The 27,977-nt window shown below is 54.5% G+C and overlaps 1 protein-coding gene across 13 annotated transcripts; it reads right to left on the reverse strand.

The window, feature by feature from the left end:
• Positions 1-535: 535 nt before the first annotated feature.
• On the reverse strand, positions 536-27,781 carry RORC (RAR related orphan receptor C). 13 transcript variants are annotated; one of them, XM_078355681.1, is made up of 14 exons: positions 27,708-27,781; positions 25,391-25,420; positions 24,596-24,710; positions 21,766-21,845; positions 21,514-21,662; positions 12,169-12,254; positions 11,674-11,815; positions 9,585-10,088; positions 9,247-9,368; positions 6,792-6,924; positions 6,527-6,634; positions 6,235-6,345; positions 4,637-4,746; positions 536-1,183 (listed from the first exon to the last, which is right to left on the reverse strand). In XM_078355681.1, exons 7-14 carry the CDS (start codon positions 11,684-11,686, stop codon positions 1,022-1,024), a joined length of 1,263 nt encoding a protein of 420 aa, XP_078211807.1. In that variant the 5' UTR covers positions 11,687-11,815; positions 12,169-12,254; positions 21,514-21,662; positions 21,766-21,845; positions 24,596-24,710; positions 25,391-25,420; positions 27,708-27,781; the 3' UTR covers positions 536-1,021. The 13 variants fall into 13 exon arrangements, with proteins under 13 accessions (XP_078211807.1, XP_035134931.2, XP_078211803.1 ...); XM_035279040.3 differs by lacking the exon at positions 24,596-24,710; XM_078355677.1 differs by lacking the exon at positions 21,514-21,662.
• Between the last annotated feature and the right edge of the window lie 196 nt (positions 27,782-27,977).

A 27,977-nucleotide genomic window follows, 5' to 3' on the forward strand; every position in this document is an offset into this window, starting at 1 on the left:
GGTCTGTCCTTGCCTTCCGACTGACCAGTGCCAGCCACCTCTGCTTCTGTTGGGGCTTCTAATGGTAGAAGACAGCTGGAGCTGGGGTGGTGTTTGGATCACCCCAGGCCCAAGATCAGTGGACCGGAGCACCATGGAAATGTCTGGGGGAGTCCCTCAGAATTGGGACTTTCCCTGAGGCCACTAGGCTCCTCCGAGCTGTGGCCTGAAGGATGAGAGGTTGTGTCAGGTTCACGTGTCTCTGAAACTGCATGATTGCAGCTGAGTCTGTATGTGTTTCACCTGTGTATGGGTGTATGTCTCTGATCAGATTTGTGCCAGCCCCTATAGTCTATTGTTAAAGTGCACATAAGAGGTTTGAGTTTCAACTCTATATCCAGGATGCTGTTGGCCTTCATTGTACCTAAATCCCGCAAAACAATGATCCCCAGCCTCTCATCCTCATCCCATCCAGTTTTTGGTTAGTCCCCAGGAAAAGGGTAGGGTGCCCAAACACGTCCTTGCTGTGCTGGGAGGAAGGCAGAGGCAGAAGACATAAAGCTCCGGATTCATTTTATACAGGTCCTCCTGGGCTCTCACTGCCAGGCTCTGAGCTTGCTCCATCTCCCCCAGCCGAAGCCCAGAGGGAAATGCAATGAGGTATTTCAAAGGCCTATTCTTAGCTTCTGAGCTTCTGAATGAATTGTGTTCTTATCAATCCAGGGAGCCTTGGATGCCCCTGCTTTCTTGAGGATGCCTTGGTCCCCCAGAAGTCCTTATATCCCAGCCACCCCACGCCTTCCAGAAGCTGGGTGTGAAGGAATACAGGAAACAAGACAGTCAAAGCTGAGGCAGGAGATGGTGTCGTGCCAGCCCCAGCCTGTGGACAGAAAGCCAGCTGCAGTATCTGCTTACTCTCAAAGAGATGCTGGGGACCACCCTCCAGGGTTCATGGGAATGGAAAATTTGGCCGAGGGTGGAACAGGGTCCAGGGAGGTGGGCCAGCAGGCCATAGGGAGAGGCAAGGAGTCCCTCCTTCAGGTCACTTGGACAGCCCCACAGGTGACTCGGTTTCAGTGCTGAAGAGCTCCTTGTAGAGTGGGGGGAAAGCGGCTTGGACCACGATGGGGTGGAGGTGCTGGAAGATCTGCAGCCTTTCCACATGCTGGCTACACAGGCTCCGGAGCTTCCCCTTGGGCGGCAGCTGGAGGTGGGTTAATGGGGAAGGGACAGTCAATACTTCTGCTCTCCTCAGAGAAAAGAAGTCCTTGGTCCTTCCTGGGCTGGGACAAACCCTCCTTGTCTTCCCCTTGTGGACTTGGCACTTTCGCATCAGCCAAATCCCACTGGTAGAAGTATGTGTGTGTATAGGACACTGGAGGGAAGCGAGAGTGGGTGGGCAAAGTGAAGTGAAGCCCTCAAATTATGTCCCCAAAACTTCCAGAATGAACCTCGTTAAAGACTCTAACAAGCACTTCAGGCTTTTGTAAGAGTGATCGTCTGTGACTCTGGTTGTATGCTGCCACATGCCTCTGCCTTGTGCATGCTGTTCCCCTCCTCCCGTTCCTAATTCTTACCCTTCAGTGTCACCTCTCCTATTTCCCTAACTACCCTCATCTGAATTGAAGACCCTTCTTTTGGGCTTTCCTCTGTGTAGCACGTACCACACTGCAGGAAAACGGTCCAATGTGTCTGCCTTCCCACCCTAGATTTCAGCTCTACCTGGGGTCTCTCTTTCTCTGTCTCCTCTGTGCCTATCATAATGCTTAGCACATGGCAAAGGCTCAGTAAATCTTTCTTTGAACTAAACAGACTTTCTAAGCAGGCACCTAACACTGCAATTAGCAAACTGCTGCTGCCAGCACTCAGCCAAAGGGGAGATGGAAAAGGTGCAGAAACCTGTGAGCAGCTGGAGGCAGGGAGCCCTCACCGGAGCAAGGCTGAAACAACAGTTTATCTCTCAAAGTCTCCTCTATAACCAAGGGGCTGAAAAATGTCTCTTGCCAGACATCACCTCCCTCCCCCTAGCTTAGTTTTCTTGGAAAGAGACAGGGAAAAGCAGGCAGCAGGGAACGATCCCTTCATATCTCCTGTATCCATCCTCTTCCTCTCCACTGCTTTATTCGGAGCCTTTTTCGGGGGCTATGGTAACAGCTTCCTTCCTTCATTCATTCAACAACTATTTGCTGAGAACCCACCTGAATCTGGTGATACATCAGATATGTCAGTTAATAAAGCATAACCTCCACCTTGATTAAATTTACATTCTGGTGAGGGACCCAGAAAATAAATATGTCATGTGTCAGATAGTAAGTTCTTAAAAGAAAACTAAAGCTTTTTGTCAGGGGTTACTAGTTAGGAAAAACCTCTCCTGAATGAGGAGATGGAGCAAACCATTTGGAAAACTGAGGGAAGAACCTTCCAGGCGACTGCAGTAGCAGGAACGAAAGCTCTGCGACTGGGCTCGGTGCGTTCAAGGAATAGCAAGGAAGCAAGTGCGGCTGGAACGGGAGGCTGAAGGGGCAGTGGAAGATCGGGTGAGAAAAGAAGGCAGGGACCGTGTTATGAGCCACTTGGCCATGACACAGACTCTAGATTTGATTCTCAACGTGACAGGCAGCTACGGCAGGGCTGAGAACAGGGGTGAGGGCCAGGCGTGATGGTTCACACCTGTAATCCCAGCACTTTGGGAGTCTGAGGCAGGAGGATCACCTGAGGTCAGAAATTCGAGACCAGCCTGGCCAATATGGTGAAACCCTGTCTCTACGAAAAATACAAAAATTAGCCGGGCATGGTGGTGGGTGCCTGTAATCCCAGCTACTCAGGAGGCTGAGGCAGGAGAATTGCTTGAACCTGGGAAGCGGAGGTTGCAGTGAGCTGAGGTCGCACCACTGAACTCTAGCCTGGGTGACAGAGCAAGACTGCCTAAGAAAAAGAAAGGAAAGAACAGGAGTGGGGCATGATGAGATTGCATTTTTAAAAGGGCTACCAGGGGTGCTGAGAAGGTGCTCAGAAGGTGGTCTGCCCAGGGTGGAACAGGGCCCCAGGTAGGAGGCCCCTTTTAAAGTCCGAGCGAGAGCTGAGAGCTGGCAGGCCCGGGGTGGTGGTAATCGTAGGGGAAGTAATTTATTTTGAAAGTACATCCAACCAGATTTGCTTTCCAATCGCTCTCCCAGATTCCTGTCTCTCCTCCTTCAAATCCGTCCTGTAGCAGATTAAAGTTCAAGTTCTTCAGAGCACGGACTGTGTAAGTCATTGCTGTATCCTTAACACCCAGCCCTGTGCCTGGCACATAGCAAGGGCCTGCTTGAATAATTACATAAATGGGTCCTTTACACTGGTTCCAAAGTAAATTGCCTAAATAACGTCTCTGATTGTGTCATTTTTCTAGCCTTCAGAACTCCCTGTGGCCTAGAAACAAAGCTTTAACTCTTGTATGGCATTAAACGTCCTCTCTGATTTGCCCCTGACCTAATTTTCAGGCTGATCTTCTGGTGCTCTTCTGCCCCATTGGTCTAGCCCAGCTCCTAATTTTACACTTTAGTTAGGATGCACCACGAACTATTATCTGCATTTGCACTATTTGCCTCCTTATTTTTGCTCCCGTTTTTCCCTAAGCCTGGAATGCCTGCCCCACCCCCACGAATGCCTGTTAAAATCTTCTATCATTCATGGCCTAGTATAAATGTCTCTGTCCCTAGAAAGTATTTATGACCCACTCCTTTTACCCCCAAATTATTTTTAATCCCTGTTTTATGCTCTAATAACGTCTTTCCAGTGCCTCTTCTTATAGTTACACATAGGGGACACAGGGATAGAAAGAGCAGAAGGAGCACTGGGATTCAGTCTTGCATTTAAGTCACTGAAGTCTCCTTCCAGCTACAGGGAGGTTTTTGATTTTGTTTTGTTGCCCAGGCTGGAGTGCAATGACACAATCTCAGCTCACTGCAACCTCTGCCTCCCGGGTTCAAGAAATTCTCCTGCCTCCACCTGCCAAGTAGCTGGGACTACAGGCACCCGCCACCACACCTGGCTAATTTTTTATATTTTTAGTAGAGACGGGGTTTCACAATGTTGGTCAGGCTGCTGTCAAACTCCCGACCTCAGGTGATCTGCCTGCCTCGGCCTCCCAAAGTGTTGGGATTACAGGCGTGAGCCACTGCGCCCAGCTGCTACAGGGAGAGTTTGATACATGTCCTATTGACTGGGTTGCCATGAGGATGAGAAAACATGTCAGCAAAAGCACTCTGTTAATTGCATTATTATCATATCACATACCACATTCCACTCTGTGTGAGGGTTACTGATACACAGATCTCTTCATACCAGGTTAAAATCTCTTGGTGGGGGCAGTGACCAAATCTCTGTATCTTTCCACAGTGCCTTGTAAAAGCAGGTGCTGGGTAAGTGCTGGCTATATTAAACTCAATTGTTCCCTGGAGGTCCCTCCGAATTCCAGGCTCACTAACTTTCCAGTCTTTATGCACATGGAAGCAGCTGTTCATTCCCTTACTTCTCACTGCTGATGCGAGCTCTCTAATACCACGTGGCACTCACACGCTCCCTCCTCTGTACCCGCAGACCCGGCCCCCGCAAACTCCGATGTCACAGAGCTGGCGATGGGCCTGGCCTCCTCTAGGCCAGGCAGTGCTCCTACCTTTGCCAGGATGCTTTGGCGATGAGTCTTGCAGAGATGATGATGAAAGGCCAGCTCCAGGTTGTACTGCAGCTGTTCTACTTTCCTTTTCTCTTGGAGCCCTGGCCGGTCTGGGGGAGGGGGTGGGACCGTAATGAGAACAAGAAAGAACGTGGACATTAACTCCCAACAAAAGGATGTATGTTTTTGGACATCTGTGCTGGATAGAGGTCTCCTCAGCTGAGCGTGTGCATGTGAGTGCCTTGGTTTGATAATGGTAAGCTCTGGGACCTTGGGCTTGGCTAGCTGTCTACAAGGAAAACTGGGAAGAGCTCAAAGATGAGAACTTCCGATCTCCTGACTCCAAGCTACCTTCTCCCTGGTAACCTGATATTCCACTTAGCTCATTCAACGCGAGGCACTAGGATTCTGCCACAGGGGGAGCAAGAGTTGGAAAAGAGCTCCCCCATATACCAAAAAGGCTCCCGAAAGGAGGTGGCCTTCCTGAAGGTGCCCAGGCCCGCACTGGGGGCTTTGCAGCAATCCGTAGCTGACTTTTGCCCTGATTCTGTAAAATACCCAGAAGTTGTCTTTAAAGTCTTAATCTCTAGTTGGAGGGGCCTGTTTAGGTGTCTACTCACTGGCAGAGCCAAAAGACTGACAGTCTCGATCTGCAAACTCAGGTTAGCAGCTTGACCCACTTCCCCAGGTTCTCTGAATACTTAGCATTCAGCTGGCTCAGCCCAGCTACTCCACGCCAGGGGAGTGGAGAGGATATCCAGAATCTTCCCATTATAGGCATACAGCCTTAAAATTCGTTCACACAGAGCAGAGATTCTTAATCTTGGTGGCCGGGGGGTGGCTATTAAAATTCAGTGGTCCTAGTCTTCTGCTGACCTGACTTACTATTTTTTTGATTTTATGTTGCTGAGAAAGCCATTCGCCTTCAGTAGAAACTATTCTTTGAATACCCATGCAACCATTCTGCTCTTCACTTTTAGAATCATATTCAACACATTGCATGAGCTTTTCAACACTTTATTATAAAACGGGCTTGGTGTTATATGATTTTGCCCGACTGTGGGCTAATGTAAGTGTTCTGAGCACGTTCAAGGTAGGCCGGCTAAGCTATCACGTTCAGTAGGTTGGGCGTATTAAATGCATTTTCAACTTCGCATATTTCCAACTTATGATAGGTTTATTGGTACATAACCCCATCATAAGTCCTGGAGCACGTGTGCACTGGCATCTCTGGAAGTGGGACCCAGGCAGCAATAGTTTTTAAAGCTCCCCAGGCGATTCCAATGTGTGCTACAATGAAATCGCTGCCACAGACTAACAATCAGACACGTTTTTATCAGGGAAGGGGCTCATTTCCTCTCAGCCTCATTTCTCCCCACTTCCCACAACCCCACCTTATGCTGCTCGTGTCCCTCTCTGAGGCTCTTCTGAATCTTTATTTTAACTCATTTTATTTCATAGCGCTATTGAGTAGGGCGCATTCTCCTATTTAAAGCAATTTCCCAGACTTAACCACATCTGAAGGTCTAGACTCTTCTTCAGTATCTGCTATGCATCTGCCACCTGAACGTCCTTTACCCAAGCCCAGCGACACTCACTGGCATTGATGAGAACAAGGGCTGTGTAGAGGGCAATCTCGTCCTCGGAAAAGCGCAAGGCACTTAGGGAGTGGGAGAAGTCAAAGATGGAGCTGATGAGCTCGCTGCAGCCTGATGGAGTGCAAATGAGAAGCGTGAGAGAGCAGCTGGAGCGATGGTGCCCGAGGACACCGCCCCCGTGGTGTTTAGAGCAGGGGGGGCAGTTTGCCCTGAAAAGAGGGTGCCCTAAGTCACAAGGCTTTCCCTGGGGTTGGCGTCAGAATCTTCTCTCTCTTTTCCCCCTGCCCCTCACCCAAGGCTCGGAACAGCTCCACGCCACCGTATTTGCCTTCGAAGAAGACCGTGCGGTTGTCGGCATTGTAGGCCCGGCACATCCTAACCAGCACCACTTCCATTGCTCCTGGCGGGTGGGGAGAGAAGGTGCAGAGATAGTGTCAAGCAAAGCCAGGGGCTGACTCCGTCCCCCTGGTTACCTTAAGCCACCTCCCTCCATTGGCTCTGCCCCGTGGCGTGCTCTGTCCCCCTGCCCCCAGGTCTGCCCACCCTTCCCTGAGCACCTGCTTTGAGGAGCACAATCTGGTCATTCTGGCAGAGCTCCATAAAGCCCGAGAGCCTCTTGGCGAACTCCACCACGTACTGAATGGCCTCGGTGAGGTGGTGAGCGCAGCGTTCCCACATCTCCCACATGGACTGCAGGGAGGGAGGAGGGTCCCGCTGTGGCGCTCTGTGTGGCCCCATGATCCTCCTGAGCCCTGGAGCCCCACCTAATAAACTGCAAGGGATTAAGTTCTGAACTCCCATGTTCTGAACTAGCATTTTGAAAAGCCTGGTCTTAGCACAAATGCACTTGGGGCGATTCCCGCCAGTGGGTCCCACTCACTGAGCACCCACTGGCTGCTGACACCAAGTTAGCTGTTGTGAGGGAATAAAAAAAGCATGAGACACAGCTTTGCCCTCCAACAAGGTACATCTTGTTGAGGTGAGAAGGACATACTGCTGCCCCTTCCCCCACAAAGGTTATGCCCAAGGTCTCAGTAACGTAGAGAAGCATATGTGAAGTGCTGAATGAATGTGTTTAGAGCGGGCGGTATCATGAGAGTGTGAGCGAAGAGGCAGCATACACTTTGGAGCCCGATGGATCTGAATTTGACTTTGGTTCCATCACTTTGTGACCTTGAGGAAATCTATTAACCCCACTGGGCTCAGTTTCTGTCTACTAAAAATAGGAATAAATGCTACTCTCATCGGTTGGTTGTGGTAGGGCTGAGGATAATTTACGGCAAGCATTTAGCACGATGCCTGGCAGAGTAATCGGGGTTCTGCTTAGCGTTATTGTTGATGGAAGAGGAAGGAGGAGAGTGCACCAAGGTCTGCATGGCAGAGGAGGGAGGATAAAGGCCAGGTACAATTTTAATAGGCAAGGACTAAGAAAAAGCTTTCATCATCTGCTGGGGTGTAGACAGACACACACACGTTCACGACCATGCTCTCATCATCTGCTGGGGTGTAGACAGACACACACGTTCACGACCATGCTCTCATCATCTGCTGGGGTGTAGACAGACACACATGTTCACGACCATGCTCTCATCATCTGCTGGGGTGTAGACAGACACACACGTTCACGACTAAGCTCTCATTATCTGCTGGGGTGTAGACAGACACACACGTTCATGACCATGCTCTCATCATCTGCTGGGGTGTAGACAGACACACACGTTCACGACCATGCTCTCATCATCTGCTGGGGTGTAGACAGACACACACGTTCACGACCATGCTCTCATCATCTGCTGGGGTGTAGACAGACACACACATTCACGACTAAGCTCTCATTATCTGCTGGGGTGTAGACAGACACACACGTTCATGACCATGCTCTCATCATCTGCTGGGGTGTAGACAGACACACACGTTCACGACCATGCTCTCATCATCTGCTGGGGTGTAGACAGACACACACGTTCACGGCTAAGCTCTCATCATCTGCTGGGGTGTAGACAGACACACACACGTTCACGACCATGCTCTCATCATCTGCTGGGGTGTAGACAGACGAGCACACGTTCACGACCATGCTCTCATCATCTGCTGGGGTGTAGACAGACACACACATTCATGACTAAGCTCTCATCATCTGCTGGGGTGTAGACAGACACACACGTTCACGACCAAGCTCTCATCATCTGCTGGGGTGTAGACAGACACACACGTTCACGACCATGCTCTCATCATCTGCTGGGGTGTAGACAGACACACATGTTCACGACCATGCTCTCATCATCTGCTGGGGTGTAGACAGACACACATGTTCATGACTAAGCTCTCATCATCTGCTGGGGTGTAGACAGACACACACGTTCACGACCATGCTCTCATCATCTGCTGGGGTGTAGACACACACACGTTCACGACCATGCTCTCATCATCTGCTGGGGTGTAGACAGACACACACACGTTCATGACTATGCTCTCATCATCTGCTGGGGTGTAGACAGACACACACGTTCACGACCATGCTCTCATCATCTGCTGGGGTGTAGACAGACACACATGTTCACGACCATGCTCTCATCATCTGCTGGGGTGTAGACAGACACACATGTTCATGACTAAGCTCTCATCATCTGCTGGGGTGTAGACAGACACACACGTTCACGACCATGCTCTCATCATCTGCTGGGGTGTAGACACACACACGTTCACGACCATGCTCTCATCATCTGCTGGGGTGTAGACAGACACACACACGTTCATGACTATGCTCTCATCATCTGCTGGGGTGTAGACAGACACACACACGTTCACGACCATGCTCTCATCATCTGCTGGGGTGTAGACAGACACACACACGTTCACAGCCGTACGCAGAAGCTGTGCATGTGCTTGTTGGCCAGGCTGTGTCTGTGATGTGCCGCCCTACCCCAGTACCAGGCGTGTGCAGGTAGCCATCTCTGAGCTCTCCCCGTGGGGGTGGGATGTGTTCCCTTCCTGCAGGTCTCCTGGCCTCACCTTCCTCTGGTAGCCAGTCACCTCCTCCCGGGAGAAGATACTGGAGCGCTGCCGCAGCAGGTCCTCCAGACGCAGCTGGCACGTCTCCCGGTAGGACTTGCAGACGCTCTGCACCAGGTGCTCTGGGGCCGGAGAAGGAAGGCACGGCTTGATCTCGGCCAGCTCCTACCCCTACCCACAAAAGGGCACTTCTTGGCCTGGCAGATCCTGCTCCACCTCCTCCCTCCGCCCCTCGTCCAGGACCCCTCATTCGCTCGTGCTCATGTTTGTTTGATATAGGGTGCTGGTGAAAGCCCCGCTCTCATCTCTACCACCCTCTCTGCCTCCCAGCTGCTCACCTATCTCTGTCAGGGAGGCATAGGGTGCCTCCGGTGTGCTGCGGAAACTGGGGCTGCCGTAGCTGTCTGGCCCCTGTCCCAGTTCCCCATGCCCAGGATGCCTGTGTTCCTCAAAATGAAGTCCACACAGGTCAGGGGTCAGCTGGCTGCTTGTGCTGTAGAAGCTCTCTCTGCCCTCAGCCTTGCCCCGCTCAGGGCTGTATTCAAGATGATATGAGGCCCCATTGAGCCCTGCCTTGGCCAAGTCGTTGGAACATGAGGGCCCAGAGCCTGAGGCTCTCAGGAGGCCAGGGGGACAGGCAGAGGCCTCAGGCAGGTCAGGCGAGGAGCCCAGGGGCAGCTGCCCGTCTGGGAGCCCCAAGGTGTAGGTGAGGGTGTCTGCTCCTTGGGCCCCTGCTGGAGGGGCCTTGACAGCTGGCTGCTGTTGCTGCTGCTGCAGCTGTTTCTGCACCTCCGCATGCAGGCTGTCCCTCTGCTTCTTGGACATGCGGCCGAACTTGACAGCTGAAAGAGGTCCAGGGACCAGGGGTTTATGAGGCAGGAGAACATGGCACAGGGCAGGGTCAGCAGCCATTTGGTATGAAAGGATTAGCTTGCTGCTCTCTGAATGGCTGACTCCAAGCACCGCCTCTCCAGCCTTTAGGGAACTTACGCTCCAGACCCCGTCCCCCTTTACTCTTGTTTGCTTCTGGGGTCTGTCCAGCCTGCCGTTTCAATCTTCTAAGCGAAATCTTCTAAGTTCTAAACCAGCTTTGAATCATGGCAGAATTCAAGCAATGAGTCTAGGCTGGGGATTCTGGCCTCCCGATATTGGGGCTGGGGGTGGTCGAGCAGAGGGCCTCAGGCTGTATTGGGGTCACCTCACCTTTCTGGGAGGGTCGGAGGAAGAGGAGAGCGGAGAACGCAGGTCTCCCTGTGGTCAGGCCTGCAGGCTCCCTGGTGACCTAGATACTCACCACAGCCCAACCTGGGCTCCGCGGCTTGTTTCTGAACATCCTCTTCTGCTCTCTCTTTCCTGCCTTTTCCCTCCCCCCACCGCCCCTCCCAGGTGTGGGGGCACAGCCCCTCGCCCCGCCTGCCCCTTTGCACCCCTGCATGCTTCCTTTTGCTTTGTTATTTTGGGCACTGAAAAGTGCTGACGGGCTCCTTCTGGCTCCTCATCACCTCAAGGAGCTCCGCCCTGGGCTCCTTCTGTGGTGGGGGGGGTGGGGGGGCTGGTGAGGGGGTGGAGGGTGAGGAGGTGGATAAGGCACCAGGAACATGAGCCCTCCCCCACTCTGACCACCCTCTGGTTGTTCTCAGGCCAATTCTGTTTCCATTCCTGGCCACAGTCCCGTGTCCAAGAATGGGAACGGGGGACTAGGAAGGGAGCTAGAACTACAAGGGGATAGCAGGGGAAGGTGCCAGGGCTGCATGGGAGCTGGGCCAGAGGGGAGCGGAGTGAGGGGATAGCAGGGGAAGGTGCCAGGGCTGCATGGGAGCTGGGCCGGAGGGGAGCGGAGTGAGGGGATAGCAGGGGAAGGTGCCAGGGCTGCATGGGAGCTGGGCCAGAGGGGAGCGGAGTGAGGGGATAGCAGGGGAAGGTGCCAGGGCTGCATGGGAGCTGGGCCGGAGGGGAGCGGAGTGAGGGGATAGCAGGGGAAGGTGCCAGGGCTGCATGGGAGCTGGGCCAGAGGGGAGCGGAGTGAGGGGATAGCAGGGGAAGGTGCCAGGGCTGCATGGGAGCTGGGCCAGAGGGGAGCGGAGTGAGGGGATAGCAGGGGAAGGTGCCAGGGCTGCATGGGAGCTGGGCCGGAGGGGAGCGGAGTGAGGAGAATCCATCCCAAGTCAGAAGAGATGAAGAGGTATGGGACCTTGGAAAGAGGAGGTCTGTTCTAGCAAAGCTGAAAGCTGGGGACTCCAAAGGACTTTGATGGGGGTGACCCACCCATCCCTGCAGGGGAGGAGACAAGGGGCGGTAAGGAGGAGGAATGGAGAGCAGGCCAGAGGACGGGCCGTCTTGCAGGTTAAGCCTTGTCTAGCTCAGCAGGCTGGACTGCCCCTCTGGAGACACCAGGAAAACCCCAGGGGGCTGTCCACTTGGCCTTACCATCTCGGGACATGCCCAGTGCCAGGCATTTCTGCAGGCGGCAGTGCTGGCATCGGTTTCGGCTGGCGCGGTCGATGGGGCAGTTCTGCTGGCGGGTGCAGGAGTAGGCTGCGTTACAGCGCTGGCTCCGGCGGAAGAAGCCCTGGGGACAGCAGGTAGAGAGCAAGACTGCTTATCCTGGCCAGGCCCAGCCCACTCCCAAAGGCCTCCAGCCCACAAGCTCTTTTCTACATTCCGTGACCTGTCAGTTTTCTCGCTCCTCCATCTATCTGTGTAATTGCAGTTTGTCCTGTTGTCACTTCTCCAGCTTAAGACAGGGCCCTCCCCATGTTGAGGGCCCTCCAAGGCTGCGCTACTCAGGGATTTCCCTGGCTGCCCAGGAGATCATCCCTGGAGTCAGAACAAAGGCCATTAAGCCCCTTGTTTATCCCTAAGGAGACACTGTGTGTGTGCGTGTGTGTAGCACACACACACATACACATGCCTGCCACTCACCTTGCAGCCCTCACAGGTGATAACCCCGTAGTGGATCCCAGATGACTTGTCCCCACAGATTTTGCAAGGGATCACTTCAATTTGTGCTGGAAGAGAGAAGGAGAAGTAGGTCGACCCAGGAGCCTTTCCTGCATTCAACCACTGCGTACCTGGGCTGCAGCTACAGGTACCTGGTGCTTCCCCAACTTCTCCAACCAGCTCCAGCTTGCTATTTCCCTCTTGCAAAATGGAAGGGGAAGTGAAATGCCAAATGCTTCTCAGCAAAGGGTGTAAGGAAGCTGTGTTTGTTTCACAGAGGAGGGGAGTGTCAAGGGGCAGCCAGGAGTTGTGTCAGTGCTATGGAGGCAGAGAAAGCAGCTGCAGAGAGGCCACCTGCTCAGCCCTTGAAGTTGAAAAGCTCCAGTTGCCTCCCTCCCACCTTGGGACACAGGACTCCTCACTGCCTCACAACACCTGCTTCCCGCCCAAGGGGCTTCCTCTGTGCCTCCCTCCCCCACTGGGGCTCAGCTCCCATGGACAGAGGGTAGGGTATGGCAGGAAGACAACGTACAATGGGGGGACTAGGCAGAGATGCCAGCCCTTCCTAGCCAGGCAGTGAAGGTTCAGGGAGGGGCGATACAGAGATGGGTGTGGGGCAGGGAGGAGCCCAGGAGACCAGGGCTTAACACCCCAGCTCTGCTGGAGGCCTGAGATCCCAGGGAAAGAATTAACCAGAACTCTAAGGCTCTTAGGCCCGAGAGCAGAGAGAGGGTGGCTTTGTGTACATCCGTGTGTCTGAGTGTGCATGCTGTTCGTACAAGGACACCTGTGTCCATTTGTGTGAATATCAATCATCAATGTGAAAACTGGCTGAGACCGGAGACCATCTCATTTAACCTCCTCATTTACTGACGAAAGACTAGGCCAGATGAGGCAAGGCGGTTGGCCCAGGGTCACAAGCTAGTTTGCCTGAGAGCTGGGTCTATTTCCCAGTTCCCCTGAGCTTTCCATTACGCTGTTCTGTGTCCCTGTCTTTTGGGGTACACATATCAGTGGGCATGTTTGAAGGTGTGCTTGTGCGTGTGCATATGCATGAAAAGTATGTGTCATTTGTGAGCCTCTGAGGAAAGATATCTGGTTGCTCCTGCGTACACACGTGCATATTTGTATGTTAGCGTTTGCTCATGGGGTGCTAGGACCCCAGGTTTTCTCTCCCTCTGAACTCACTTAACCTGTACCTGCTCCCCAACCTCTGTGGTCTGCTGCTGCCCCTAGGTTCATCTCCACTTTGCCCCCTCCCTGTTAATGCCCACAGCTCTCTGCTGAGCTTGGAGGGACCATGGGAGGCCTCCTCCCAGCTCATCCTTGAAAGGTAGCTGGGCAAAGCTTGGGATCCCTGGTAACTTTAGGTGTTTTTAGCACTTCCCAGAGCATGTATGTCTCTTTTCCACCATCACTGACCTGCTGCTTCCCCTCTGAGTGGGGAGCTCTGGGGGCAGAGCAGGCCAGAAAAGTGAAGAGAAGGGCCAAAGCCCCTTTTCATCTATGACATGTCTCCCACTGAAGGGGCAAAAGGAAGGGCAGCCTCTCTGGAGAGCGAATGCTCATTGCTGTGAACTCCCCTCCAGTCCCTGGCCTGTCCGCTGGTCACATGTAGGGCCTGTTGATGTGAAGTGGGTAGGGAGACCATGGCTTGCCCACCATTCCTCAAAATATTATTTCCATCATTCTTAAACCATCATCCTTCAAGCCAGTCTTAGGGTGAGTCAGAGGCAATAGCTGCCTCCTCATGGTGACGGAGCACATGGGTATCTGAAATCCCTTCGTTGGCACTCGATTCCTCCCCCCACCCCCAGACACACCTGCCTCCCTGGCAGCAAGCTTCCAGTGCTCACACAGTAAACTGTGGTCCCCCCAGGACCAGGTAAGTGAGTTTTCCAGATTCTTTCCAGTGAATTAACAGCAGATTTCAAAGCATGGAGGGGAAGAAAGAATAAGAGGGCACTGGGTGCCTGGAACAGGGACAGAAAATGTGGGGGCACTCACACTTCTAGTCACTTAGATTCTCCCTCTAGACCTGCATTTTCTTGTCAGTAAGATCAGGATAAAGGTATTATTGCCTGTCCATGGGGTGGTTGTAGGCAGCAGCGAGTAATGACATGATATCACCCATGGAAAGCACTGTGTATTCAAGTCACTCCCGAGGAGAGGTCAGGCCAAGAAGACCAGTGGGCATGGCAAGGCTGGGAGGAGCACTCGGGCCCTGTGGACTCTGTTCTTCCCCGACACCTCCCTCTCCAATGCTGCGGCATCTCTCTTCAGTGGCCTAAGACCAGAGACGGGAGAAACCAACGTAGGCCACCCAAAAAAGTAAGCGGGAGGGAGATTAGGCCAAGCCACAGTGGGAACTCGGGCTCTGGCCCAGCAGTCAACCACAGGCCTCCCTGCCTCTTCCCTTCTCCAAGAGCCACATCCGCGTGCGTGCGTGTGTGCTGACCACATGGGTGACCCCAGACACATCTCCCTGCCCACGCCTGACCCACTGTTGCTCCTGGCCCTAGGAACCTCACAACAGTGTCACCAAGACCCTGACCTTCTCACAGGAAGATGCGGCCAGTCAAGGACCCCCCTTTGCAAATACCCATGTTTAGAGGACACCAAAGTCTTGGACTCCAGCCACTTGCTCAGCCCATCCTCCATCCTCCCAGGGGGTACACAGTGAGACAGGCACACAGGGCCAGAGGCTCCGAGCTAGAATGTCAGACCCCCCAGCCTCACTGAGCTGGAGACACCAAGAGGTTTGGGACAGGGAAAAACAGAGACGTGGACCTAGGGATGGAGACACGGCTGGGGAAACACGGAAACACGAAGAATCCACAGTTGGATCCTGGCCTCTGCCCAACCCATTCCCCCTCAGCACTTCAGGCTCTCTAGTCATGCTCCCCGCCCTTCCCCTGCCACCTGTACCCCCTTCAGTTCCATCTACCCAAACCTCAGAAAGAAAACACCAGTGCTGGCCGGGCGCGGTGGCTCAAGCCTGTAATCCCAGCACTTTGGGAGGCCGAGGCAGGTGGATCACGAGGTCAAGAGATCGAGACCATCCTGGTCAACATGGTGAAACCCCCGTCTCTACTAAAAATACAGAAAATTAGCTGGGCATGGTGGCGCGTGCCTGTAATCCCAGCTACTTGGGAGGCTGAGGCAGGAGAATTGCCTGAACCCAGGAGGCGGAGGATGCGGTGAGCCGAGATCGCACCATTGCACTCCAGCCTGGGTAACAAGAGTGAAACTCCGTCTCGAAAAACAAAAAAAAATAAAAGAAAACACCAGTGCTGTGTATATGAGTGTGTGTGCGTTACTTGTGGAGAAGGGGTGGGGGAGAACGGGAAGGGGACTGGTAGACTTGGTTGGGGGGTGGCAATAGGAGGTGAAAACAACTCTAATGATAACTCACCTTCAAAAGCTACCCCTGGAGACACGTCCCTGAAGCAGCAGGTGGTGGGAACCCAGATTGGGGAGAAGGAGCTGAGTAATCACAGGATTACTCAAACTGTTGCCCAGGAGCCAGGCCTGCCAGGAACTTACCATCTAAGGGCCTGCCAGTGCCAGGAACTAGAGCCAAGCAAAGGTCAGGAAGCTCAAACCAGCCCCTGCACTGTGGCTCCCGTGCGGCCCTAACTCTACCCTCGCCTGCCGTCCTGGACAGATCTTTGAATCTCACCTGCAGCCCCCTCACTGTAGCTCTCTCCCGAGACTCACCACAAGAAAACTCTCCAATTCCACATGCTTCCAAAAGGAGAGACAGACGCCCACATGCACATGCCAGCGCCTTAAATCATCGAATGACTGAATGACAATGGCCTTTTGCTTCTCAAACGAGATCACCCGGGGATCGGAGGGGGGACTCACATCCCGCACTTGGTCAGCTCTTCGTGCCTAAGCTTGCTGGTCTTCAGCCTATACTTTGAGAAGCAAGAACTTAGTCCCTGTTCCTGCCCTTTGGCCAGGCTGCTCCTTCCAGGGAGTGGGGGTAGGGTTGGCGATCTTTTCCCAAGCTCATTCTTGTATGTTTTCTGCCATCCAGTGTGACCTCTAAAACTGCATTCTGAGACAATACTAGAAAAAGAAACTGAGTCTCCTCTGGACTGCTTCAGAGACTGAAGCACCCCCAGGAACATCCTAGGAGCTCCTTCTAGGAGGGGAAATACGGTAGGAGCAAAGTCCTCCATCCTCCTCTAATCGTGCCTCTCACAGCTGTGAGATTCAGTGATAGTGCTCTTTCAGTACTTCCAGAGCCTGGCCCTGTGCCAGCTTAGGAAGCCAACCCTGAGCCCTGTCCAGGTGCCCTATGCCACAGAGAGGAAGTGGTAGGAGCAGGGGAGGGGTTGCCACCCAGGGGGATCTCTCCCCTCAAACCCCAGAACCACCCCCCACCGTCATGGCAGAGAATGGGTTCAGACCAAGGAACCCCGGGGTCGTCATCTCTTCGCAGTGCCTTGTCAGTCTAGAGCGGGGCATTTTCCTTGCCTCTCTTTCTTGCTCCCTTTTCTCCGCTGGATATTGACTAGGGAGGAAGGATAATGATAGACACAAGCCTTGGCTGAATTCTTACTCTGTGCCAGGCTTGACATGCATTTTCCTTTAATGATCACAACAGTCCTGTGAAGTAGGCCCTGCTATTATGAGCCTCGTTTTACAGACGAGAAAACATCCCAGAGAGAAGCAGCAGCTTGACTAACGTCACAGAGTCAGAAGTGGCAGGTCTGGCGTTTGAACCCAGATCTCTGTAACTCCGGAGTCAGTGACTTCAACCCTTAAGCTGTATACTCTATGAGGATGAGGTGGCCAAATGCACACGGGAGAACTGGTTAGCGGACATCATTATTGGCTGCAGGGGGAAGAGTGTGAGGAGGGTGCTGGTCTAGGAACGGAATTCACAGACGTAACCCACAGAGCTGAAGCCAGGACTCCTGTGTATATAAAGATCCCAAGAGATATTTTTTCCTCTGTCCCAATGCTTCCTCTGTGGTCCCAGCCTCCTCCTGCCCTTACCCCTTTCTCTAAAGGCCAAGTGGGACGGCATATATCCCAACAGGGTTCCTGGGGACTCCTCGGGAACACCACAGCCCCTTTAGGGTATAGACGGGGTGCGCATACATCTTCTATGCCTTTGTTTGCAGAATGAATGAATGAGTGAGAAAGAGGAATGCATCTCCTTCCCCATCTCTACTAAAAATACAAAAAATTAGCTGGGCATGGTAGCATAACAATTAGCTTGGGCCCCTCCTCTCACCACAGCCAGAACTCTCGTCTCAATCCCCACTGAGACCACAGCTCCAGTTAGGGGTCCCTCGCACACCCCAACCTGTCACCAGCCTCCCCCCTTTCTCAGCCATCAGTTCCCCCAGCTTCTGCAAAGCTGGAAACCAAGGTGGTGGGTGCCACCACACGGGAGCTGGAGGGGGAGGGCTGGGTGAGGGCCGGGGAGACGCGGTTCTACCTGGCGAACGCTACCCCCAGCCCGGACCAGGGCCCTCCCCGAAGCTCCTGGTGAGAATTTAGTGCTGAAACACCCAAATCCTGGGCTGAGAAAATAGTGAAGCTAAAACTCAGGTGGGCGAGGGAGAGTCTGGGGTTTTGAAAAGCCATGAATGACAGCCAGCCAGCCACCCGAAACCCCCTCCTGGTGCCTCCGCCACCCCCGCAGTCTGGGACTGGAGAAAGGCAGTGAAAACAACCAGCGAATGGGGGAGGGGATGAATCACCAGGAGGAAGCTCTGAGGAGTGGGAGCCCAGACGTCACCGCCGGTGCCTTCCCTACCTCCAGGGCCGTCTGTCCCCCTTCCCAGAGTACCTTTGCTGCTCCGGGAGGGTAGTGGACCCAGAAAGACCTCGGCTCTGGCCCTGAGGCCCTGCCTTGTTACTGTCCCTCCCCCAAAATAGACATCTCCATCCTTTCCCAGCCTCAGAGCCTCAGGCAAGGGGCTGCACTGCAGCAGCAGGCGTGGAGGTGAGACCTCAGAAAGGACTAGCCATATGGGAACAGGGGCCTGGGGGAGCCCCTAGCCCTTAGAAAGTCGGGTTCCCTGTTAGAATCAGCAGCACAGAGGCTGGGGAGCAGGAGGCGCCCCTGGTAGGGACCACATATTTTCACTGTGCTGGGACCTGCTGAGTGCTTTCAAAGTCTAGTGCCTTGGGCTCGAGATGTTTGGCATTTCTATTAGGAATGGGAAGAAGGGGAAAGAGAAGGGCGCTGGACTGCTGCAAGGAAGGAGGAAATCCTTCACAGAGTCCTCAGATGGCCCTGGGCTCTCAGGGTGAGATCTGTGCACCCTGGGGACTTGGAGTCCTTCCTGGCCCGCTTTTCCTCATGATCACCACCAGACCTAAGAAAGATCAGGACACAGCCAGTGACCTTTCACCCCTTGGCCTCCCACCTCCCCATCCAGGCCTAATGCCAGGGCCTTAGTGCCTATTGGGCTACCCTCCCTCTGGCTGGCTGGGAGTCTCTTTGGTGCACAGACGCATTCCCTCCACTTGACAGCAGCAGGTCGGATGGCAGGGAGCTGGTGCCATCCTTGTCAGAGGGCACCTTACCACTTTCCTGGACCCCGTGTCTCCCTGTCTTCCCTCTACTCTTCCTGTCTTCCTTCTACTCTTCCTTTCTCTCTGCCTCTCCCTGTGTCTGTGTGCCTTGTGACCTTCTGCACTCCAGCTCTGTTTCTGGGCTTCACACCTTCATGTTTGTTTAAGAGACAGAGTCTTGCCAGGCGCGGTGGCTCACGCCTGTAATCCCAGCACTTTGGGAGGCCGAGGCGGGTGGATCACAAGGTCAAGAGATCGAGACCATCCTGGTCAACATGGTGAAACCCCGTCTCTACTAAAAATACAAAAAATTAGCTGGGCATGGTAGCACATGCCTGTAATCCCAGCTACTGAGGAGGCTGAGGAGGCTGAGGCGGGAGAATTGCCTGAACCCAGGAGGTGGAGGTTGCAGTGAGCCAAGATCGCGCCATTGCACTCCAGCCTGGGTAACAAGAGCGAAACTCTGTCTCAAAAAAAAAAGAGAGAGACTCTTAGGCTGTCACCCAAGCTAAGGTGCAGTGACGCTGATCATAGCTCACTGCAGCCTTGAACTCCTGGGCTCATGATCCTCCTGCCTCAGTCTACTGAGTAGCTGGGACTACAGGTACACACCACCATGTCCAGCTAATCAAAAAACTTTTTTTTGTAGGGACAGGAGCTCACTTTGTTGCCCAGGCTGGTCTCAAACTCCTGGTCTCAAGCCTCAACCTCCGGAAGCGGGATTACAGGCGTGAGAGCCACCGCGCCCGGCCACACCTCTGTGCGTTTGGCTCTGTTCCTGTTTTCTCCATTCACACTTCCATCTGGGCATCACTCTCTCCTCAGGTCTTCCAGAAACCTGCCCTTTGAGTCGGGTCTCTGCTTCCCTCCTTATTTCTTGATGTGTTTCTGCTCCTGTGTGTTGGGCCCTTGGTCTCTGGGTGTGTCACAGTCCTAAGTCCCACGTGTTTTGACTCTCATCCTCAGTGGTTGGTGGGACTGGTGATGGCTGGCACTCACTGGGGTCGGATAACCTGGGGCTATGAGATACCTGTGAATGTCCAAGTGAGAAGGAACAGTGGTACTGACCCTTGTCAGAGGCCTCCTCTCCTACCTCCCAGCCTGGGTGGGGCTCTGTGTGTGTGCTAGGGGTGGATCTGATGGAGAGCTGGCCAAGGTCTCCCTCAGCCCCTGCTGGGAACTTCTGCTCTGCTCCCACTAGAAGCATACCCAGTGATTGCCTTTCAGGGTTGATTTGCACATTTGGGGCCATTTCTGGAAAGACCAATCTGCCAGCATTTGCTGCTAATAGAAAGAAGCTACAAGGGAAACTGAAGCTCCGAGGGGAGCTTTCCTCTGTGTGGAAGCTGTTGGCTGTTCTCCCCAGCCCTCCTCACCGCAGCTCATACGCCTGCACTGTGGCCTCAGTCCCCATCTCCCCATCACAGAAGTGGAAGTCTCATTTTTTCCTTGGCTTCCCTTCCTTCTATCGTCTGGGAGAACCACCCTTGAGGATGCCTGCCTCAGGGCACTGGCTTCTCTCTTGGCCCTGGGCCTTTGGAACTGGGAGACTCTCCATAGTTGGTATTTTTTTTTTGAGACGGAGTTTCGCTCTTGTTATCCAGGCTGGAGTGCAATGGCACGATCTCGGCTCACCGCAACCTCCGCCTCCTGGGTTCAGGCAATTCTCCTGCCTCAGCCTCCTGAGCAGCTGGGATTACAGGCATGCGCCACCATGCCCAGCTAATTTTTTGTATTTTTAGTAGAGACGGGGTTTCACCATGTTGACCAGGATGGTCTCGATCTCTTGACCTCGTGATCCACCCGCCTGGGCCTCCCAAAGTGCTGGGATTACAGGCGTGAGCCACCGCGCCCGGCCCGGTTTTGTTGTTTTATCTTAAAATTCAGCTCCCTTGTTTTGTGGATGGTGGACCGGAACGCACGCAGTGACTTGGCTTGTCTAAGTCTCTATGGCTAGCCAGTGACAGGTGGCACAAGTGCCTGGTCTGACACTCTCAGTGCAGGGGTCTTTCCAGGACTCAGTATGGCCCCCCTTCTGTGTCTTGTGGGAAGAGCTCAGGTTGAAGCTGGGGCTGCCTCAGGCCTCAGCCATAGGGGCATGGGGCTTCCCTTTTCCTCCTTCACCCTGTGCTCCGAGAGCTCCTCTGGCTTCCTTGGCTTCCCTTCACAACAATTACAGGGGACTTCCTGAGGTTGCCCACTCTTGGTCTGCTGGAAGGCACAGGAACCCCAGACATCTGCCCATCAGGTGTTGGCCCAGGGCTCCAAGACAGGAAGAAGGTGAGGCTGAGGTCTTCCCAATCCCATCTCCACTGCCTTGCTTCCCCCATCAAATGGGCCACTGACCCTGAAGAACCACACACACACAGACACACACGCACACACACATGCACACGCACACACAGGTGCACGCACACACGCACACGCAGGCACGCACCCCGGTGCACCCTGATGGGATCCCACCTAGTCCTCATGCCCCTAGGTTGGGCAGAAAGCCTGGTGCCTCTGAGGCCTGGATGCGGGGCTTCTGAGCCCTGCTGCCTGCCGACCTCAGTTGACTCTGGCGGTCCTGTTGCTTCAAGGCACAGCAGCCGCTCTGGCCTCCTTCTACTCACAAGCAGGCTGGAGGCACAGAGGGAAACACTGTAACAGGGGCCAGGAGAGTGCATTCAGGGCCCCTAGTAATTACCAGCCTCCATCAGATACCAGCTGTGTAACCTTGGGTGAAGTACTCAGCCTCCTGGGTGCTCAGTCTTTTTGTAGAAAGAGGGGCCCGGGTACCTCAGATACTCTCGGAGGTTCTTTTCGGAACTCAGGAGTTCTCAACAGTCCTCTTAGCGTCGCTGCTGTCAGGGAACCGCCTGGCCAGCAGGACTCCCCAGCTGCTCCACCCATCTCCCAACAGATCTTGACCTTGACTGGGACACACCCTGCCAGGGAAGAGCACTCAGCTTTGCTCACACTGTTCCCAAGACATCCTCCTTTCCGGAGGGGTCCAGACTCTCCCGCCCCCAGGTAGCCCCATTCACTTACTTCTCATGACTGAGCCTTGGCTCTGCTGGCCTTGGGTCCCTGTCCTTCTCAGCAGGGGGTGGTCCAGGAGTGGGGTGCAGCTGGTAGCAGAGGCGGGGTGAGGCCCTCTCAGCAGCGCCTCAGCCTGAAGCTCTGCACCTAGTTCTCCCCCAGTGCTTCTGGGCTGGGGGGTTTAAGCTCCGCACCACACAGGTGGCCAAGTGACAACCCCCCACCCCACCCCCAAAGGGGTGCAGTGAGTAGGATGACAGGCGCCCCACGTGGCCAATCTGGGCCTGGGGCAGGGTGTGAGGGGAGGGGCAGCCAATCGTAGGGGGCGTTGGAAAATTCCAAAACCACATGCGACAGCCACACGCAGTAAAAGCTGTTTCCACCCGCCAGGGTAGTTCTGGCTGGGGAGCCAGAATGGAGCTCACAAGAGTCTGGGGCCAGGTTTCTACTCCTCCTCCCACTGAGGACCTCCCGAGCCTGACCCTCTTTGCCAGGTGACTTCAGGGACAGGGATGTTTTCAGAGGTAAGTCACAGGATGTCTTCCCCGGGGTGGTGGCATATGCCACCTGACACCCTGTGGACTGCCAACAGTCATGCCCAGTGTGGTGCAGCCTGGGGGTCTGTCCCACCACCTCCACGCCCATGCTCTTCCCTGCAGACACCACGTACATCTTGCCCTGGGGAATACACGGAAATGATAGAAGCAGTAATAATCATCAGGCGAATACCCACGGTCCACAGAAGGAAATGAGAAATTTCCTTAGGAGCCAAACTGCTGAAATTGGAGTGTAGATAATGGTCGTCGTCACCATCACTCATAATCATAATAATGCGCTGACTGTTATGTGTCAGAAATGGTTCTCAATGTTTTATGTGGATTATCTAATCCTCACAAAATACTTTATGTGGGCCAGGGGCGGTGGCTCAGGCCTGTAATCCCAGCACTGTGAAAGGCCAAGGCAGGTGGATCACCTGAGGTCAGGAGTTCGAGACCAGCCTGGCCAACACGGTGAAACCCCACCTCTACTAAAAATACAAAAATTAGCCGGGCGTGGTGGCGAGCACCTGTAGTTCCAGCTACTCAGGGGGCTGAGGCAGGAGAATCACTTGAACTCGGGAGCCGGAAGGTCGGTCTCAAAAAGAATAATAATTAAAAAAAAACTTTATGAAGTAGCTACCATTATCCTTGTTTCAAGGAGGAAAATGAGACACAGAGAGCTTAAGTAAGTTGCCCAAGGTCACACAGCTAGTAAGTGGCAGAGTCAGGATTCAAGCCCCTGCAGATTGGCTTCAGATCCCATTTGAAGGATGGGAGGGTTCAGATCTGCTTTTCAGGGTGCCTCAGCCTGGGAGGTCTCCCGGCACGTGAGTCTCTCTGGAGTGTTTTTCGGCCTGGTGGGGGCTCCTTATCAGGGGTCAAACAATTTCAGAGGCGTGCTCTGCTGGCTTTGAGAGTCCCTCTTCAGGGTCCCTCAGTATTCAGGCTCCCTCTTGGTCTGGGGAGTTCTCCCTGGGTTCCCCATCTTGGACCCCCATCTTGGGGTTGCCTCAATTCAGGAGCCAATTTTCAGAGTCTCTCGGCCTGGGGGAGGCCTTAATGTGCCCTGGATTCTTTGGGGCAAACTCCTGAGAGGTATCTGATCTTGCTGGGACTCTAGCCCCTCTCATCCAGGCACAGGCCTTTCATTGCTTCCTGGGGCTTCAGGAGCTAGGCCATGGAGTGGGGGAGACACTGTCAGCCTGGATCCACAGGACGACACTCATGGGGTGTGGACATGAGGACCAGTGGGTTGGGAGGGGGATAAGGAGGTTTGGTCCTGGCTGAGGTTTCTGAGGTCAGGGGTTAAGGGTAGGAATAGGGTTTGACCTCTCCCCATTTCTGCTGCTCTGAAAGTCCCCCTACTCCCCCCACCCACATACGGACCGTGACCCCCCTCCCCCAGCTCACCCGCGTCACTCCCTGACCCGCTTTCCTCCCGGGGCCCTGCTCAGCATTTCCGTGGGGCCCTGTGGCTAGGGGCAGGTGAGGCACTGATCAGGATTATGCTGAGCAAAGCAACCCCCACCTGGGAGGAGGCAGCATCCTGGATGGCCGTCAGCCCCGGGCTGCCCAGCTCAGGGAGGAGGGCAACGCGCTGCCCTCTGAGATGTCTCTGCTTGGAACAGAGAGGCTCTAGACAATTGTGGCAGTGGGAGGGATGGCAGTGAGCTCTTAGAAGGAACTGGCAAGGCAAGCAAGGGACAGCCATGGAGAAATGGTGTGTCCATTCCTACCCTGGAGGGATCCTCGTCGATTCAGTGACCCATGCTTACAGAAGCTGTTGAAGGCATGCATGATGCCGATGGGCATAGCTTTGGGACTGTGTGCATTCTCTGGGTACTAGCCTTTCCCACAAACTAGGAGAGGAGAGCTGATGTGCTGAGCAGTCCCTAGAGAGGATGCTTAGTCACTAGTGTACACTGGGAAGTCCTCTCTGAGCTTCAGTGCCCTTCTTCCCTGTTGAGGTCTGGCTTTCAGGCCCCCAGGACACAGAGTGCCCCTGTACATTCTGTTTCCTACAGAGAGGAAGTTCTCCTGCTCTCTAGTTCTGCACAGGCTGGCTCCGGGCTTATTCACACCTCAGGTTGTGTTAACCACAGAGATGAACACCAAACCTGGCTCAGCACCACAAAGCCTGGCACAAGCCAGGCACAGTTGCTCACGCCTGTAATCCCAGCACTTTGGAAGGCCGAGGCGGGTGGATCACGAAGTCAGGAGTTCAAGACCAGCCTGGCCAACATGGGGAAACCCCATCTCTATTAAACATACAAAAACTAGCCAGGTGTGGTGGCACGCACCTGTAATCCTAGCTACTTGGGAGGCTGAGGCAGGAGAGTTGCTTGAACCCAGGGGGTGGAGGTTGCAGTGAGCCGAGATCACGTCATTGCACTCCAGCCCTGGATGGCACTCCATCTCAAAAAAAAAAAAAAGCCTGGTGAAGGCTCCCTACCTCTCATGGCAAAGGGGCTGAGTTCCTGAGGCCACCCCGCCTCCACATGCTCCCCCACCTCCATCTCCTTCCTTCCCGGCTGGGCAGTTGGCCCCCACCCTCTGTCATCTCCCTGCCTCTGTCCAGCATCTCTCCTCGCCTTTTCCCAGTTTTCTTTTCCTTTGTTCTCTCCTGGTTTATTTATTTTTTATTGCATTTTAGGTTTTATAGTACATGTGAAGAACATGCAGATTGCTGCATAGGTACACATGTGGCAGTGTGATTTGCTGCCTTCCTCTCCCGGTTTCTTTAGAATGTTTCCTCTGATGCTTCACGCTTCTTCCTCATCTCCTCACATTGCCCCAATCTGAGGTCCTTCCTCATCTCCTTGCAGTGCCCCGATCTGAGGTTCTTCCTCATCTCCTCGCAGTGCCCCGATCTGAGGTTCTTCCTCATCTCCTCGCAGTGCCCCGATCTGAGGTTCTTCCTCATCTCCTCGAAGTGCCCTGATCTGAGGTTTCCTCACGCCTCCCTCGCTTTGCTGGCTCCTCCACCTCTGTCCACCCTTAGTCCCTCCCAGAGCCCTTGCTGAATTCTTCTCCATCTAATTATGCCCCAGCCTTTTTTTTTTTTTTTTTTTTTTTGCCCTGAACCCCGTACTCACAGGTGTGGGTCTTCTTTACAGCCAGCAGCTCTGTAAAGACAAGAGAGGGGGTTGGCGTCAAAAGTTGAAGACCATGAGGGGCTGAAGCCCTTCCGCACTCCTAGGATCCCAAAGCCACACTCCTTCCCTCTGAGCCTGCCATCTGGAGGGCAGGCAAGCCACTCCCGCAGTGCCCCTCTCTCCTTCTCCTCTGTCCTTGGCCCACGCTGGCCCTCTTCCAGGTACCTGGAAGTGTCCTGCTCCTCGCTGCCTCTGGGACTCCCCCAGACTGCTCCTTCTGCCTGGAATGCCCCTCCCTCCTGCGCCCCTGAATCTAGACAGCTTCTCTTCCCCCTTCAGGTCTCTGATTGTGTCTCTTCCTTGGAGAAGCCACATACCCGCCCCCTCCCCTGCCCTTGTGCTGACATGCTCAGCTCCTTGCATTTTACTTCCTGGCACTCACCACGTCACCTAACTGTCATCTAACTGCTGTAATTGTGTCATTGTCTGGGAAATGGGTCTTCCCTGCCAAATTGTGAAGCCCCGTGATGGCAGGGACTGCATCGGTCTTGTTCAACTTGTAATTTCCAGAGCCCTCCATAGTATCTGGTCCATTGGAGGTGCACAAAAATATCCTACAGCCAGAGTTAGATCTCGGTGGGACTGAAATCTCTTGGTCGCTTATATATGCCTGGAAACACCAGGGCTTCAGAGATGTGAGGGTTGGGAGTCGGGGGAGAGGATGTTTGTTGGAAGAGGAGGGTGAGCTGCAAACACAGACCCCTGTCTGGCTTCCATCAGGCAGGCTTCCCTGGGCTCCCAGCCTGCAGAGGAAGGCATCCCTTCTCCGCTGCTGCTGTGTGGCCGGGTCTGGGTGGAGGCCAGGCAGTAGGGAGCATGGTTGATGGGGTCACACGGATGCGCTGACCTCCAGGAGGAGCAGCCGCTGAGGGGAGGGCCACACGTTCATGCAGTTAGCATCTATGAAACACCTTGCCAGGGAGCCCCTGGGAAGAGGCTTCCCCTGCCAGACCTTGGTCCATTTTCTCCATCCACATAGCAGCTCATCACAGAGCACAGGGCCTGTCTTCTGTCTCAGAAAGCCCTTCAGCCTTGTCCTATGCCCCTGTGGCTTCCGTAACCTCGGACTCTATTCTGTTATTTTTTCCCTTCTGCTGTTCAGTCCTGACACCCAACTCTCTCTCTCTCTCTCTCTCTCTCTCTCTCTCTCTCTCTCTCTCTCTCTCTCTCACACACACACACACACACAAAATGCACTTCTGCCCAGGAGATGCTCCCCGCTGGCATCTGATGTTCCCCACTGGCATCCACCCTCGGTCACTGGGCGAGTGTCCTGATGGCCTGGCCTCTGCTGGGATGAGGGAGAGAAAAGACTGCCCCGAGGTGGCGAGGCCCCACCCAGCCCCACCCACCTCCCCTTGCTCCTGCCTGGCCCCACCCAGCTTCCTCCCTGACGTGGCACCGGCTCCTGGCCTCCAGCCTTGCACCTCAGAGCAGTCCTGTGGTGGGGGTGCTCCCCTTGCTTGCCCAGGCAGCCAGTTCTTCCTCCACCAGGTGGCCCTGGAGCTTGAGCCTCTGGCTCTCAAACGTTCCTCCTCTGTGCTCACAGCTGACCAAGCTGTGCCCCTGGGATCTTGCTCTGGGGGGTTCCCGACTTGGTTCATGGGTGGGGCCAAAGATGGCCTGACTTTCTGTCCCTCTCTGCCGATGGCCCAGTGCCCCACATTCTCTGCAGAGATGAAATACCCCTGGGCCAGTGGGGAGGAAAGTGCCAGGCTACACGGTTGTGGGCAGCTGACAGGGTGTGGTTTCCCCAGCCACACTCCCCAAGTCTGTCACCCCTTAAAGGACAGGCTTCTCTACGGGTGAATGAACAGAAGGTGGAGCAGCCCACCTCCCAGACCCTGCTGCCTGGGGTCCAGGCTGGATCAAGGAGGCAGTGTCCCCGCTCCTGCTGGGGCAGCCCATACCTGGGAGGGCCTGTCCATGTTCTGACCTGCTGCTGGGTCTAGATCTGGTTCCCCTGACTTAGCTCTTCCCTTCCCGTCTACCCTCCAACCTGTCCCTTCCTTCTCCGCTTTCCCCCTTTCCCATTTCTGTCCTTTTCTGATTTCTCCTCCTCTATCATCTCCCCAGTCCTCCCTCCTGTTTCTCCTCCAGTTTCACCCTCCCGCACTCCCTGCCAACCTGGGGCTCTCTTCTCTGCACTTTTGTCCCAACCTCCACCTCACTTATTGCCCAGTCTCTTCCCCTCTCCCCCCACCTCTGAACCTCTGGCAGTCTCTTCCACCTGCTAGAAGGGCCTTGGGCCTCTTACCCCGTGAGCCTCGGTGCTGTCTCTGTGGGGCTCTGTCCATGGGGCAGCTCCCTTGGTGCCGGCCTGGCTGCCCTGGCTGCCCAGGAGGGCAGGGAGCAGGGCCCAGGGGAGGGAGGAGGGCGGAGGGTAGAGGGCGGGAGCACCTGGCCCTCCAGCAGGCAGGGGAAAGGAGTGGCTGGCAGAGTGTCCTGGCACCAGGAGGGGACGTGAGGAGAGACTAGGGGCCCAGTGCATGGAGCCTTGAGGAGAAAAACAGGACAGGAGAAAGGA

This window comes from Callithrix jacchus, chromosome 18, assembly GCF_049354715.1.
Source record: "Callithrix jacchus isolate 240 chromosome 18, calJac240_pri, whole genome shotgun sequence".
Classification (NCBI taxonomy): domain Eukaryota; kingdom Metazoa; phylum Chordata; class Mammalia; order Primates; family Cebidae; genus Callithrix; species Callithrix jacchus.